The following is a 15760-nucleotide window of genomic DNA, read 5'->3' as shown; positions in this document are numbered from 1 at the left end:
CCATCCTTTCTGGCAAGGCAGGAAGGTGGGTACTGTTGGCTGCTGCCACAGAGTAGCTCAGTGGGAGCTTCGGAGGAGGCCTCGCGGCTGTTGGTGGATCTTCCCACTTCCCCTCCAAATGATATCTCCTCTCCCTCCCATCCGTTCCGGCAAGGCAGGAAGGTGGGTGCTGTCAGCTGCTGCCGCACTGTTCCTCAGTGGGACCCTCGGTGAGGACCCTCACTTGCTGGGGGATCAGGCCTCCGTCCGAATGACATGTCCTCTCCCTCCCACGCCAGGAATACCAGCGCACTCCTCTTTGGCCTGTTGGGCAGGCACATGGGGGTGCCGCTGGCAAGTGGCCAGACCCCCGCCCCCTAAAGGGGAGGTGGCTCGTCACTGCCTCCCTGTGCCTGCCAGGCCCAGCAGCCACCATCATCACCCTCCTTCTGGCCTGCACCGGGAATACCAGCGCGCTCCACTTTGGACTGGCGGTTGCAGGGGGATCTTCCCACTTACCCCCCACATGACAGGTCCTCTCCCTCCCATCCTTTCTTGCAAGGCAGGAAGGTGGGTACTGTTGGCTGCCACCACAGAGTAGCTCAGTGGGAGCTTTGGAGGAGGCCTCGTGGCTGTTGGTGGATCTTCCCACTTCCCCTCCAAATGACATCTCCTCTCCCTCCCATCCGTTCCGGCAAGGCAGGAAGGTGGGTGCTGTCGGCTGCTGCCACACTGTTCCTCAGTGGGACTCTCAGGTGAGGACCCTCAGTTGCTGGGGGATCAGGCCCCCATTCAAATGACATCTCCTCTCCCACCCACGCTGGGAATACCAACATGCTCCTCTTTGGCCTGTCAGGCGGGCACATGGGGGTGCCACCGGCGAGCGGCCAGACCCCCTGCACCCTAAAGGGGAGGTGGCTCATCGCTGCCTCCCCGTGCCCACCAGGCTCGGTGGCCGCCAGCCTCAACCATGTTCCTGCCCTCACTGGGAATACCAAGGCACTCCACTTTGGCCTGGTGGGCGGGCACATGGGGGGTGCCACCAGTGAGCGGCCAGACCCCCCACCTCCTCCCTGTGCCCACCAGGCCCGGCAGCTGCCGGCATCAGCCACCATTCCTGTATCGCTGGGTACACCGGTGGGCCCCTCTTTGTCCTCCACGAACCACGATCCGGGTCGGCAATGGGAGATGTTCATTGCGGTTTGCTAATTCGGAATTGTGGTCTGCACCAAACCACGATCCACTGGTTCGTTAATTTTTTTTGGTTCATGCCCATGTCTAATTAGAACCCCAAAATCTGGCAATTCAGATGAGAATTCTGGAAGCATCTGAATCTAATGCCCTCTACTGAAGAATGAAACCTATGAAAAACAGTTTTTTGAAGCTGTTTAATTCCTGAAGCATAGCAACTTCAGTCATGATCCTGAACACGAATGATGTATAATTCCATTCCACCAGGAACTGTATATGAGAATCTGCATACAGAAGTATTGCCATTCTGAATACCGCCTATACAAATCTTTGTAATACTTACCTGATCTGACTGAAAAGATGTGCACAGGTCACTTACATGCAGAGCATTTTTCACTCCATAGACTACTATAGAAAATACTGTATGTCAGGTTCTTATGACAAGTAAAGTTACAAAATATTCTCTTGAGATGGATGGCTAATGTCTAGACATTATCAAGGAACTGACAATGTCACTTAGAACTGCTAATTATCGTGACTCTTAGTTCCTCATTATAGAAAAATTATCTGCTAAACTTGCTGGAACTTTTAAAGATATTCATTTACTGAGATCTTCAGAAAAGTACTGATTTCTTAAACAATATTAACAGATTCTTCTGCTGCTGCTGTGACTCAACAGGTCTGAACCAGTACCCTTCACAACATGAGATACATGATGAAAAGAGTCCCAAGATCTTATAAAACATGCTTAAAATTAAATTCAAGTGCCTGTAGAAATGTAAAACAGGTATAATGGGCAGAAAAACAGAATGGACTGGCAATAAATCAGAGATTTTTTAAAACTTATTTTAAAACCAGAATAAGATTGTAATACATTTAAATTGGAGAGTTTGGCTGTCAAACTAGCTCATAAGATCGAAAGTAAACCCCGCCCTTTCAGGAGGCTATGGCGTCCTGATGCTCCCACTCTGTGGAAGAGACACACAGCTGGGATTTTTGTGGCTAGAGAGTTTGTCTCCAGCATTTTGTCATTCTTGATAAGAGAATAATCGAAGATACCCATTTGTGCCTCATTTGGTGAGTTTGATGGAAGATTTACTGCCTGGACCATGTTGGGGCAGTGTCCGATGTTGAAGTGCTAAGGACAGGGAATGAAATATCATTGAAAGCTGTGCTGGAGCAAAGGACGACCCCTCTCAATCTTATCTACTAATCAATTTCTTTGTCCTCTTAACTACAGTTTGGAACCTGTGATACAGAATGGTTTATTCAGCTCGGTGAGAAAATGTCTCTTGCTTAACTCTTATCCAACTTGGATGTGTCTTATATGTTGAAAAATAAGAATTAAAAGGAATGGATATACTCACAGGAACTTGCTTTATTTATATTGGAAAAAGAAAGTTTCAAACAGGCATAGAGTGACTTTTTGCTATGTTGGTGGAGGCCTATGTTTCTTTTTTATGACCTAGTAAGACAAACAGTCTGGCATGTGAAGCTGGAATGTAGTGCGAAGAACAGCCTTGGAAGATAAGCCAACAGAATAATAACAAGTCTTCCTGAGAAGTCCCTGAATCTCTTCATTTGTTTTTTCCTTCTGAAATTATTCTATGCTTTTGGCAATAGAACTCTGGCTTAATAATATTAATTTCTGGATCTATGAGAGATAACACCGTAAAAACAATATGAAATTGGACTTTAATTACATCTACATAATTGGATTTTATTGGAGCTGAACAGAGAAGGAATTTGATTTATGGGACTAAGTAAAAAAAAAGAACAATGGAATATATACCTAAAGAATGGAAGACTGTTCAAAGTTTACATCAGATAGTTAATCCCATTGTGAAGTTGAAATATATAAAGTTCACACTAGATTGGCAACCTAAATGTGGTCATGAAATACACAATAATAATAAAAAAATAAATTGATAAGAGAAGTCACAATTTAGGTGGCAAAGAGTTGAAAGACTGGGAAGAAAGAAGACTATTCTGGACCAGAAGGGGAAGAAGATAAAGATTAGAAAAGTCATGAAGACGTGAAAAAAGAAGGTTGGGAATAAATAAATAAGGGATGAAGGGAAAATAAAGGGGCCACAAATTTACTTTGTAAAATTCTTTAAAGAGAATTTCCAATAAAAATATGAGGATACATGCTTTAAAAATGATTAAAGGTTTGCAAATTAAAGATAAGAAATATTAGAAAGGGGGGATAAAAGTATTGTTCTATTATTTTGGGTGGTTAATGTGTATTTGAAAGATAAATTTTTAGTTCGGACTAGAGTTCTATGCGGGGGGAAATATGACAGGGGAGAAGAAGAAGAGAGTATGTGTTGTGGGCTCTGATTCCTTGGAGGATGAAGACTTTGTGGAGTCCGACAGGGGAGAGTGTATTCCAAGCTCCTCAGGAGTCAGGCATGTGGAGGACCAGCAGGGAGTGGAACAGCAGGAACCCTTGCCAGAGCAGGCTGAGGAATCCAGGACAGAATCAGAGACAGAAGCTGTTCCCTTACCTGCTCCAGCAGTTGAGACCAGGGCAACATCCCCACCCAGCTCCCCTGAACCTGATAAGTAGTGTAGGGTGCGGCAGCGTCTTGTTGTACAGGAAAGGAGACGAAGTGCGAGGCTTCAGGCACTTAAACAGTGGTGTAGTGACCTTGAGTCCTAGCAGGATGCAGCACTGCCTTGGAGGTGATTGTTTTTCGGATTGCTTTGGGAAGCTTCGGGGCCTTTTAAAAAGGGCATCTGCTCTCCCACCACCACCTCACTTACCTGGTGGTGGTGGAAGCAGCGACCTTCCGTGCTGCCTTGCCGGCCGCTGTGGAGGTTGAAGTGGCAGCGCGGGCAGCGGAGGCACCGGCTGCAGCCTTCCCTGCTATACTGCCAGCTACCGTGGAGGCCGAAGCGGTAGCGCAAGCGGCACAGGCGTTTGCTGCCACCTTGCTGGCTGCTGTGGAGGCCAAAATGGTGACGCAGGCAGCATAGGCACTGGCTAACTTGCCGGATGCCGCAGAGGCCGAAGTGGCAGCGCAGGCGCCAGTGCCAGTATTTGCTGCTGCCCTGCTGGCTGCCACAGAGGCCGAAGTAGCAGCACCGACAGTGCAGGCGCTGGTGCTCACTACCACTCTGCTGTCCACTGCGGAGGCTGAAGCAGCAGCACGGGCGGCGGAGGCACCGGTTGCAGCTTTTCCTGCCGCCCTGCTGGTCCGGCAGCAGCAGAAGCGCTTGCTCCGGTCTTCAGAAAATGTAAGTGGGGTTGGGGTTGGGGTTGGGGGAAGGGGGCTCGGGTGGAGGTGGAGATCACTTCGGTATGCTCCGAATCATTAAGAAGCATACTGGAGCGATTCCGATAACCCAAACTTGCCGCTTCGTGTTTTGGGTTATTCTAAATAACTGAATATTTCCTCTCTGCACACCCCTACTTATAAAAAGATATAAAAAGATAGTTTGTATACATAGCAAATTGAAAGCCCTTGATGACTCTCTGTGACTGGAAAAGAAAAATAAATTAATGATTACATTATGTTTATATATGTATGTATGTATGTATGTATGTATGTATAAGAAAAAAAGGAAATTAATTAGACCACAAGCTGATTTATGTGAAAAGTGAAGTGTCGTAGGGGAAAAACTGTAATGACTACTAATATGAGTGAGTTTTTTTTCTTTTAAATTACTTTGTATATGCCACTCTAGGCCTCTATTAGTTATATGTATCTTTTTTCCCTTTCTTTTTTATCCTTTAATTTTTCTATAATACAATAATTTAAAACAAAACCTAAAAATGCAAAAAAAAAAAAAAAGGTCATTTGCCTGGCATTTAAAATAATAATGCTGGAGAGTCACTTATCTGAAAAAAAGTAGACAGAACAGCTAGCCTCTGTAAACCAGCCACTGCAGTGGCCCTAATTGGCAGAAAGGAGGTATATAAATGTTGTAAATAAATAAATGGCAAATCATCACTAAATTGAATTTCCCCTAAACTACAGGAACAATTACACAGGAAATGGTATGGTCTAGGCTTTTTTCTAAGTGTTGACTTCCAAAAATGCTAAAATTGGGACTTATTTGCTAAAGTCAAATGTGGTGGTGGTGAGGTTGGAGTGAAATTCCTGACTTCACATAAGTGAACCTTCCCTTCTTTCCTCTGCCTCTGGCTGCTGTAAAGACACTGCTTCTGAACAATATGACACATGGCACACAGGCATACAGCAAGGGGGAATTATGTAAAATCCCCCCTTACTCTTGCATGAGTGGAGCCAAATCTAATCCTTCAGTTTGTGGCAATGGGATCTAGCCCAAGATTTTAAAGCTGAAACATATTCTGGGGTTGTTTGTTCTGCAAACCTTCCTTCTCCCTTGTGTTAGGAGCAGAGATAAGCAAATCTTCATTTCTTTCTTTTTTTCTTGTATGTTTTCACCGTTTTCAGTTTGGGTTCTTCTAATTGATGTTGTTGGTCATTTTTTAATTTCTTTTATACCATCTTACCTCCATATGTATAAAATAGGTGCAAAGACAGAATCGAAAAATATAGGGGCTATTTGATATGAGACTGATGTGTTTGAAATGAGGACATATGAAAGGAAACAGATAGTTTTAGAAATTTGGTCTCCTTAGCTGGGAACAATAGGTTACTGAAATGAGTATAATCAACCATATCAGACTGCTGTATGCGCTCACCAACCATGAACAGCAGCCTCTGGGCCTAAAGAACAACTAGAGCTACAGAGGTTGGTTTCCCTGGAGAATGTGGCTGCTTTGGAAGGTGAACTCTATGAAATTGTACCCCACTGAGGTCCTTCCCTTCCCTAAATTCCACCTTCTCCAGGCTCCAACCCCAAATTCCCCATGAATTTTCCAACTTGGCAACCCTAGATTCTGTATAGTGGAGCTGTAATTTCAATAGTATTTATGTTAAAAGATCATTCTGTACTTTTGATGGAAATAACTATAGAGCTAGTTTCAACCTCACTAGGAGCAAGAAAAGAGGATTTTTTATCACCTAAGGACAGGGTATATACTACTCAAACATAGCAGGAGCAAAATCATAAGCATACTATACTTACAATTCCAGAGTCGTGCTTTTGTTTTATATTGTAAATTGATTTCCCCTTTTTCTGTCGGCATACTTCTTCAGCCTCTTTAAGCCTGCAACACATGTAATTAATTCATCACTTGCAAAGACAGAAAACAACCAGGAAGACAATGCAAGAACAGTGCTTTTCAACATACACTAATCTTGTAGCTTGTGGAACAGAATTATAAGATGCACAAATACTTTCCTGCTGGTATAACTGCAGCTTAGCCAGTGGGCATCATATTTCTTTTGGGGAAGCAGGGAGGATTCTTACTCATTCTTTCCTCCCAATGAAGATCCCCACTTTGCTCACACTGCTCATGAGGGCTCTCTGAGCCCCCAAAATGGATTAGTGGCCTGCATGGGTTGTGGTGGAAAATTTCTGTTCTGCAAGCTTCATTTCTCTTGCAGTACTTTGGTGCCAACTGCTCAATGCAAAGAGTATATAAGAGATATAAAGTAATTCTAAAATACAGGTGCTGTAATCGCTGCTGTATGCAAATATTATGATCCTGAATGTATTTAATTGGTTCCTGGTTAAGTATTATGTAGGAAGAAATGTACAAAAGACTTCCACAGCCTCCTACATCTCCCTGACTCTTCTCAGTTCATTTAGAGACCAAAGCTCCTTTCCTTTGGCATTTACTGCTTATACACTACACATACCATTTGACTTATCTCCTTAGCATTCTTTCACTTCCCTAATGAATGAAATTGTTCTATGATGTATTTGAAATGGCTCATCATGAATTGCTAGTCTCTTTCCCTTCATATTTTTAGTTTGAAAAAAGTCCAGAAATAAAAATAAAAATAAGATATAATTAATAGACTTAAGGATACAATTACTTCCTGTAATAGACAACAGAACATTCTTGATAATAAGTTCTGTAATTAGCACTATATGGCTGCTGAGAAATCCATCTAATTAGGCCCATAATGAATCTTTGTAATTTGATTTTCATACGAAACCATGTCCTTTCAATGTCAGATTTTTAAAATTAGAAGTAATAATATATGAAAAATTGATATCTAAACACCATTGCATCTTTGTCAACAATGATATGATTGATTTACACATCATATCATGTAATGTCAAAAAGGATGATGTTAAGATATGATGGACAGAGAACTAAGATCACTGAACAGTGAACCAAGCATCTGAGCCAGTATAGCCTGATCAGTCATTAGGTACTGAAGTTAAATGCAGTTATTTTACCTACTGAGTCAGGTGCCACAAACTTAAAATCATGAATGAATTAGTTTCCCATAAATCACTAACTATATGTCCTTCTGTTTAGGGAACAGCTCTAGACACCTTTTTGAAATACTGCAATATTCAGAAGCCCATTCTTCTATTTCATTAAGAGAGAGAACAAAGAACCTGCTTAGTATTGAATGTTGCATCAAATCATGTCTAACAGACTAGAGGAGCCACAAACCAGGAACTGGGCATCAAGTCATTTTTTTCTAATGGAAAAAGGGCAGCAATTTTATTTCATTCCTCCTCCTGTGTAGATCCTCAAGTCACACCCCACACTATCCCCAAGGTTCCCTTAACTGAGCTGCTGTGTATTAAGACCTTGCTGCTGAGTTACCTGCTTCCTCATTCCAGATGGCCTGGAAGTGAGCTTTGTTCATGAAGGCTTATACTGGAATAAATGTTGTTAGTCTTTAAGGTGCCACTATATTTCTGTTTTCTTGGCTCTTAACTTGTGGCTCAACTGTCCAAAGATTAAGAATCCTGTTTGTCTGTTTTTTGGTTGTCTCATCTGCTAGCAGGAGTGATGTGCTGGGGAGGGGCAGAAAGGAGTGGGAGATAAAATCAATAGTGTGTGGAGTAGGGGTAGGAGAACAGCAAGCCAGGTAAGGGGAAGGGACGACAGACATTTGCAGGATGTTACCCCTTCTGACTCTTCTTCCAGTCAGCATAATACTAGTGAACATATCAACAACCCACTGGGGTAAAAAAGCTTGCTGTTAAACACCAGGTTGGTTACAGAAAAAACAGCAGCCATCCAATATTGAATCATGGATGAGAGGGATAACTTGAAAACCAGCTTGGTTAGGGGAGGGGTTAATCTCTCTCAGCTGTGTCTCCTGGGGTACTCAGTAATGCATTAGCATAGGCTGGGCAGGCGGGAAGGTGGTGTCATTGTGGTATGTTGGGACATTGTCTCTCTAGCACAATACCCAATCTGGGACACTTCTGATTTTTGAGGTAGCGTACCTAGTGTTTAGATCATGAGACAGGATTGGGATTCTGATGGTATACTGTCCACCCCACTGCCTAACAGTATCCTTGCCTGAGCTGGGAGAGGTGGTCTCAGGGTATGTGTGTTGAGGACCTCTAGTCTGGTTGTCCTGAGGAACTGCAACATTTATGCTGAGGCTGCCTCATCAGGAGTGGCACAGGATTTAATGGCCTGCATGAGAGCTATGGTCCGGTCTCAAGTAATAAAAGATCCCATACATTAGGCAAGTCACATTTTTGATCTTCTGTTTTGGTCTGGGCAGGATTTAGGTGATCTGAAGTTGAAGAAATTGATGTCTGCTCCTTTGGTATGGAGAGATCATTATCAGTTCAAGTTTATACTTACAAGGACACCAAGACTCTGCATAGGTGATGGAATCTATTCAAATGATATGATGCCAGAGTAGATGCATCTGAATGGATTTCTGACAGCTCTAGGGGATTGACAGCCACTAGGTTAAGAGCATAGGATTCTAATCTGGACAGCCGAGTTGGATTCCCCACTCCTCCACTTGAAGCCAGCTGGGTGACCTTGGGCTAGTCACAGTTCTCTGGAGCTCTCTCAGCCCCTCCCACCTCACAGGGTGTTTTGTTGTGGGGATAATAATGGCATGCTTTGTAAACTGCTCTGAGTGGGCATTAAGTTGTCCTGAAGAGTGGTATATAAATCGGATGTTATTATTATTATATTATATTATTATTTGATAGGGTCAGTGGCGTGCTCCAGGCAGTTCCATGGTTGACATTTAGAATGACTGGGCAAATTAATGTGAGTACTCCTAGGTGCACTCTCTCAGGTGTTAAAAATAAGGTTTACCCAGGGGTTGCAGGCAATGAAAAGATCCCAGAATTTCCTGGATGAAGTAAACTAACTGGATTCTTTCCAGTCTGGCTTCAGACTTGTGTACAGGACTTAAACAGCCTGGTGGAAGACCTGCATTGGGAGATGGATGGGGGAGTGTGACACAAATGATTCTCCTGGACTTCTCATCATCTTTTGATACCATCGATCATTGTATCCTTCTGAACCACCTTTTGGAGTTTGAGAGGCAGTGTTTTGCAGTGGTTTCAGTCCATCCCAAAAGGTAGGTCACGGAAAGTGGTGCTGGGGAGTGCTGTTTAACTCCTTGGCCTACAGGGTTCTATTTTGTCCCCCATACTCTTTAACATCTACATGAAACTGCTGAATGAGGTCATCTGGAAATTTTGGTTGGGCTTTCACCAATATGCAGATGATACTCAGTTCTATCTTGTCCTTCTGGCAGATCCTGGGGAAACCTGCCAACACCTTTTCCACACTGTGACACTGAGAGATCTCTGTCTTTTGGTGCTACATCTCTGAAGATGCCAGCCATAGCTGCTGGCGAAACGTCAGGAACTACAATGCCAAGACCACGGCAATACAGCCCAGAAAACCCACAACAACCATCGTTCTCTGGCCGTGAAAGCCTTCGACAATACACCTTTTTGTTTCATCTGCTGTACCTTCAGTGTCTCTATGTTTTTACTTGCTGTGTCTGTATTTTTATAGATGTATTTTACTGTTTGTTTCAGTTTGGTTTTATGATTGTTTTAGAATGTTCTGCTTTTAATTGTTAGCTACCTTGGTGTCCCTAGTCAGGAAGCAACGTAGAGTATAAATTCAGGAAATAAATAGTGTGGCCTACTTTAAACTTCTCTTCTTGTTTCCAAATCCTTAGATTGTTTGTCAACAAATTTTTAAACTTACCCTCTACAACTGAGAGGTTTAGAAAATTATGTGGTACTTAAAAACTTTAAAGTAAAAGATCACACAATTCTAAAAAGAGCCTATAGGGCACTGTATGCTGTCCCTTGGTTGCATATTGTCCACCCCCTGGGTCAAGATAATGCCTCCTACTATCCTTATTACCTTTTCTGCCTTAAAAAAGGATTAAATACTCATGACATGAAGGACCTCTTTTCTTTGGCTGTTTTACCATTCTTCCCACACAATTGTTTTGACTTACAAACTCATCTCTCTAAATACATAAGCAATTTGTTAACAGTTGCAGGAAGAGAACAGAGCATTTCAGGAGACAGTGTGGCTGGATACTAACACTCCTGGAAGCTGTCTGACAAGTTCAGATGGAAAAATCTACAGCCCAGTCCAACACATACACAAACAAAATGCCAAGAATGCAGAAAGAGAAGTATTTTCCTTCACTCCCCTAAACAACACAGTATTGTTAAGATGGCTCTCCCAGCTTGCAGTTTGCCTGCATAAAGCTTGGGCCATGCTTTTGCCTCCCAGCCGGTAGAAGAGCAACAGATGCTCTCCCAACATATGGGGAGTGAGGTGGGGGCGGAGCCAGAGGGCATATAAAGCTGCTCCGCCCCCTGTCCTCTCACAGTGGTTTTTTCGCTTGGCCCATCCACCCGCCCTGCAGTAGTACAGGTTTAGCCGGTCACTGTTTTCAGGGCCAGGTAGGATTTTTTTTTTCCATTTTCCTTATTGGCAGCTGGAGGATGGAGTTTTTTGCCTACCTTGTACTGCCTGTATGGTCTGTGGTAATTGGCTTTGGTGGAACTGTATTTAGGTTCATTGGCAGGATTAGGAGGGGTGAAAATGAGCAGGATGGTGAGTACCCTTGGCACGTCCCCATTTGGGGGGGGGAATTGGGGTCTGTCAGGATCACTGGTACTGCTTGATGGCTGTCAGCTGAGAGGGCAGACTGCCATGTGGCTCCCCTAGAAAGTAAGGCCCTCCTGCTATACAGCGAGGTGCTATAGGCTTGGAGTGGGGAGCCATTTGCCTGGCCAGCCGGGTCCCAGCCATGCATGTGGATGGCTTGTGCCCAGGGCAGTGGGACAGGTCAGGGCGGAGGTCCAGGGGTGACCCCAGGGCCTGACCTGTACCACTAGTTAGGCCCTTGCCATGTATATATGCTGGTTTATGCTGTTGCCAAATAAATATGGCCCATTTAGTTTCCCATAGAATTTGTGTCTGTCTGTTCTTTCCATCTGGGGTGGCAAAATGGGCCATTTTATTCCAATTCATGTTACAAACTCAGAGAGTAAAAGGGTACAGCACCATAAATAGTAGATTCATGAAAACATCCTCCAAAAACTGTGCTATATATGTATGTCTCTCTCTCTAATAGGCTGTGGCTGCAATCAGCTGTGTCACAATTAACTGCAGTATATTAACTGTAGTCTGATCAAACCCCCATTGCAGACAATCCAACAAAACAGGGCTTCTTAGTTGGCACCAAACTAGCATTTTGAAGCTATGGTTTGTGGCTAGTTTGTTAATCTCAAATTGTTCTAATTTTAATCTTGTAACATGAATATACTAACCACAGTTTACTGAATAACATGTTCTTTGCAGCTATCCAGCCATGGAATATATTTTATTTATACATTTATTAATTTTATTTAAAGCACTTCTATGACAACTTTCCACCCAAGGTGGCAAACATGAAGGCATTAAAACATTGAAAAAGCATTTAAAATGTATATGTAAAATATTTAACAAGGCAATAAAAACATACAGAGATACAAACAACACAACCAGGGCCAATAAGATTTTACTGGAGGTATACTAAATGGGGAAAAAAGTTTTCATGCACTGGTGGAAGATGAGAGTAGAGGGAGACAATCTCCTTGGGTAGGCAGTTCCAAAGGTTCAGTGCCATGACTGAGAAGGCCCTTCCTTGAGTTGCCCCCATCTAGGGTTGCCAGGCCCCCTCAACCTCCCGGCGGGGGACAGGGGCCTGGCACTTACCTTTGGGGAGAGGGGGGTGAGCATGCATGGAGCACGTGCATGTGCCCCCACTGGTGTGATGATGTCACTTCAGGAGTGACGTCATCGTGTGCCCCCTGGGCAGGCCCATTTTCGGGCGTTGCGGAGTGCTCCTGCGCTCCGCAGTGCTGGAAACAGGCCTGTTCTGCCATGAATCAGGCCCGTTTTTGAGGTGCTGCAGAGTGCAGGAGCATTCCTGTGCTCCACAGCGCCTCAAAACAGGCCTGATCCACGGCAGAACGGGCCCATTTTGGGGTGCTGCAGAACGCAGGAGTACTCCTGTGCTCTGCAGCTGCTGAAAACAGGCCCGGTTTGCTGTGGATCAGGCCTGTTTTGAGCGCTGCAGAGCGCAGGAGCGTTCCCATGCTCCACAGCAGTCCCAATCCGGGCCAAAACAGGCCTGATCCCGGTGGCTGCGGCGCACTGCGGGGGGGGGGCAAGGAAGGTGCACCCTGCTCAAGTAAGTGGGGGCAGGGTGTGGGGAGCGGGGGCGGGGATCCCCCACCCCCACCAGGGGTCTGGGATCCCTACCCCCATTTAGCCTTGGATGGTGGAGGCACCCAAAGCAAGGCCTCCACAGAAGACTTGAGTGGATGGGTAGATTTATATGGGAGAAGGCCCATATAAAGCTTTAAATGTTAACACCAACCCCTTTAATTGAACACAAAGAACAAGACACACTGCCTTCAATACAGTTTCTGCACCAATCTGTATTTGTTACTTATCAGTAGCAGACTGAGTTTGTTACTCAAAGCATGATTTTCAAACTATGGTTTATCGTGGTACTTGAATATAGCCATTATGAACAAGCAGCTTCTTGAATGTCAAAAATTCAGTGGCTGAATGTAAGAGGAATTATATATGCTACTATTTTGATAGTATTAACTACAGTTATTTTTGTTTTACTATTCTTACTGCTTTGGTTTTAAAGTTGGCTTAAATAATATATTTAATTTTTATTTGTATGTGAATAATCTTGGAAATCTTCAGGAAATATCAGGCCCCAGGCTCACCTGGGTGGCCGAGTTGCAGTCTGCAGGGGGGCAGAGGGGTGTGGAGGCATCTACCCATGATGTCTTCCTGGTGGCCTGTTCGCTCAGCCTTCACACCTGGGAAATTCAAAATCCTGGACCAGCCAATCAGGGCAGACCGGGTGGGCTGGTTTGGGGGGCAGGGCTGGGATCCAGACCTGGGAGGCACACTCTCAGGTCTGGCAGCATAGCCTAAATGGGGCTGTCAGCTCCGCCTCTCTTCACTGCACATTTCTTCTTCAGCTCACCCTGCCCTCCCTATCTTTGGTTGTTGGTTTGGGTTTTTTATTGTATGTGGAGTCTGTTGTAATGTTTGGTGTTTTTTGCTTATCTTTGTCACAACTTTATTCTGGCACTTTGGGCATTAGGACCAGATTCTTTTGGGGGGAGACGGAGGCCTGCCTGCCCAGTCTCCCCACTGAGATTCCCATAAGGAATCTTGGGAGTGAGTATGGTGGTGCACACCTAGCGGGGGCTGCTGGGGCATGCTCACTCCCTGGTAGCAGGGGATCCACATAGAGGTATATGGGAGGCCTATGTGGCATCCCATTGGCTGTCACTCTGTCCTGCTGAGGGGGTGTAGTGTTTCATCACATGGCAGGCAGGTCGGCTGATACTCACAATCCAACCCTTATGCTGGTTGTTGTGGATTTTCCGGGCTGTATAGCCGTGGTCTTGGCGTTGCAGTTCCTGACATTTTGCCAGCAGCTATGGCTGGCATCTTCAGAGGTGTAGCACCAAAAGACAGAGATGTCTCAATGTCACAGTGTGGAAAAGAAGTTGGCAGGTAATTTATATCTACTCAGGAAGGTAGGATTGGGCTGAGTCATCCTGCAAGAGTTTCCCAGGGTGTGGAATGCTAATGGAGGGAGGCTTCACTGTATCCTGAGGAGGTTCTTTTGCATATGGATTGGTGCTTGATATGCTAATCTTTTCTGCAGGGCTATTGTCGGGTATAGAGTATTTTGTTAGCCTGGTGTTTTTCAGGACTGGAAACCATGCTCTATTCATTCTTAAGGTTTCTTCTTTCCTTTTGAAATTGTGCTTATGCTTACGAATTTCAATGGCTTCCCTGTGCAATCTGACGAAGTAGTTGGAAGTGTTGTCCAGTATTTTAGTGTCCTGGAATAGGATACTGTGTCCTGTTTGAGTTAGGCTATGTTCAGCCACTGCTGATTTTGGAACAGACTTGGAAAAACTCAGTTCAGTATCTTTTTAGATGAACGTGGTGCCATAATTTAAAATTTTCTCAGTGAAAAATATCAGTAACATGAAAATGAAATACAAAGTGCATTACTTAATTCACATCTTGAAAATAAAATGACACAGCTATGCAATGATACACATAATATCACTTAAAATTTGCCAAGGTTTTTAGCTAGTTATCAGGCATCTCAACACCCATTCTAGAATACAATGTGGATAGATAGCAGAAGGTTAATCTAAACAAAGGGAACCTTTCCTTGTTTCCATCATAATTAAGTTGTTTTTCCTGCAGCACTTCTACCTCCCTATCCCTCTTATTTATTGCCAGGCAAATGTATACAAAATGTTCACCCTGATTAAGTTTGAAACCCGTTTGCAAGATGAATAAGGTAGATACAAGGAGAAGAAACCAGACATCCCTGCAGAATCATTTTATCTACCTTCTATAGCAAACAGCAGGCTGATTGCAGGTTTATCAAGAGAGAATTTCTCCCATCATTCAACCCAGTGAGAAAGAAACCTACTTTCCTGCCACTAAGCATTAATAATTTTGTCTAAATAAGTATCCATGGTAGACGAATCCATTTCCTACTGGCTCCAACTAGGCTTGTTGCAGATACCCTTATGCTTTGCCAGAGTCTACTAGTACATGACTAATTTAAACAGACTTGACAAGGCTGGAATGTTCATGTGTTTGAAAGTTAAAGTGGCCAGGATAAACTTTCCAACAATAAGTTACAAGCAGTCAGCGTTATCATTTTTATTTTTAAAAAGTACTTCCAGAACCATATTTATCTGTCTGTTTTTGGTGAATGCAGCCACTATAATTTTAACATGCAGTACAGTTTCTATTTGCTTTTTTAAGATGAAGGTGAATTGAGAGATTATGCACACATCTGTTTCTGGGCACAATTCTAAGTGCTGTTTGTTTAAGGCCCTAAACAACTCGAGACAGGGATACCTGAAGAAAAGGCTCCTGCTGGACTATCCATCCCGCTTGTTAAGATCTGCCTCTCAAGCACTGTTCTATGTGTCCCTGTCTTCAGAGGTGAGTTTGGTGGCACCTAGAGGTGGCATTTCCCAGTAGTAACTCACCTTTGGAATGCCCTACCCCTTGAGGCTTACCTGGTCCCTACTTTATTGTCATTTAGGCACCAGGTCAACACACATCTTTTCACCTGGGCTTTTAATTAAGGGTTTCATCTTACCAGCCTTTTAATGGACTGCTTCTGGTCTGGAGCCTGTTTTATAGAGAGTTTTACCT

At 43.9% G+C, this 15760-nt stretch overlaps 1 protein-coding gene across 1 annotated transcript in view; it reads right to left on the bottom strand.

The window, feature by feature from the left end:
- The window catches only part of FMN2 (formin 2), a 354893-nt gene that overhangs the window by 11831 nt on the left and 327302 nt on the right, over nucleotides 1–15760 (bottom strand). Inside the window, exon 18 of the mRNA XM_054972122.1 lies at nucleotides 6235–6316. Coding sequence (XP_054828097.1) covers nucleotides 6235–6316 — 82 coding nt within the window. The remainder of the gene's footprint in view (nucleotides 1–6234; nucleotides 6317–15760) is intronic.

This window comes from Eublepharis macularius, chromosome 1 (assembly GCF_028583425.1).
Source record: "Eublepharis macularius isolate TG4126 chromosome 1, MPM_Emac_v1.0, whole genome shotgun sequence".
NCBI classification, from domain to species: Eukaryota; Metazoa; Chordata; class Lepidosauria; order Squamata; family Eublepharidae; genus Eublepharis; species Eublepharis macularius.
The sequence above is the reverse complement of the archived record's forward strand: the minus strand, read 5'-3'. Positions and strand labels throughout refer to the sequence as shown.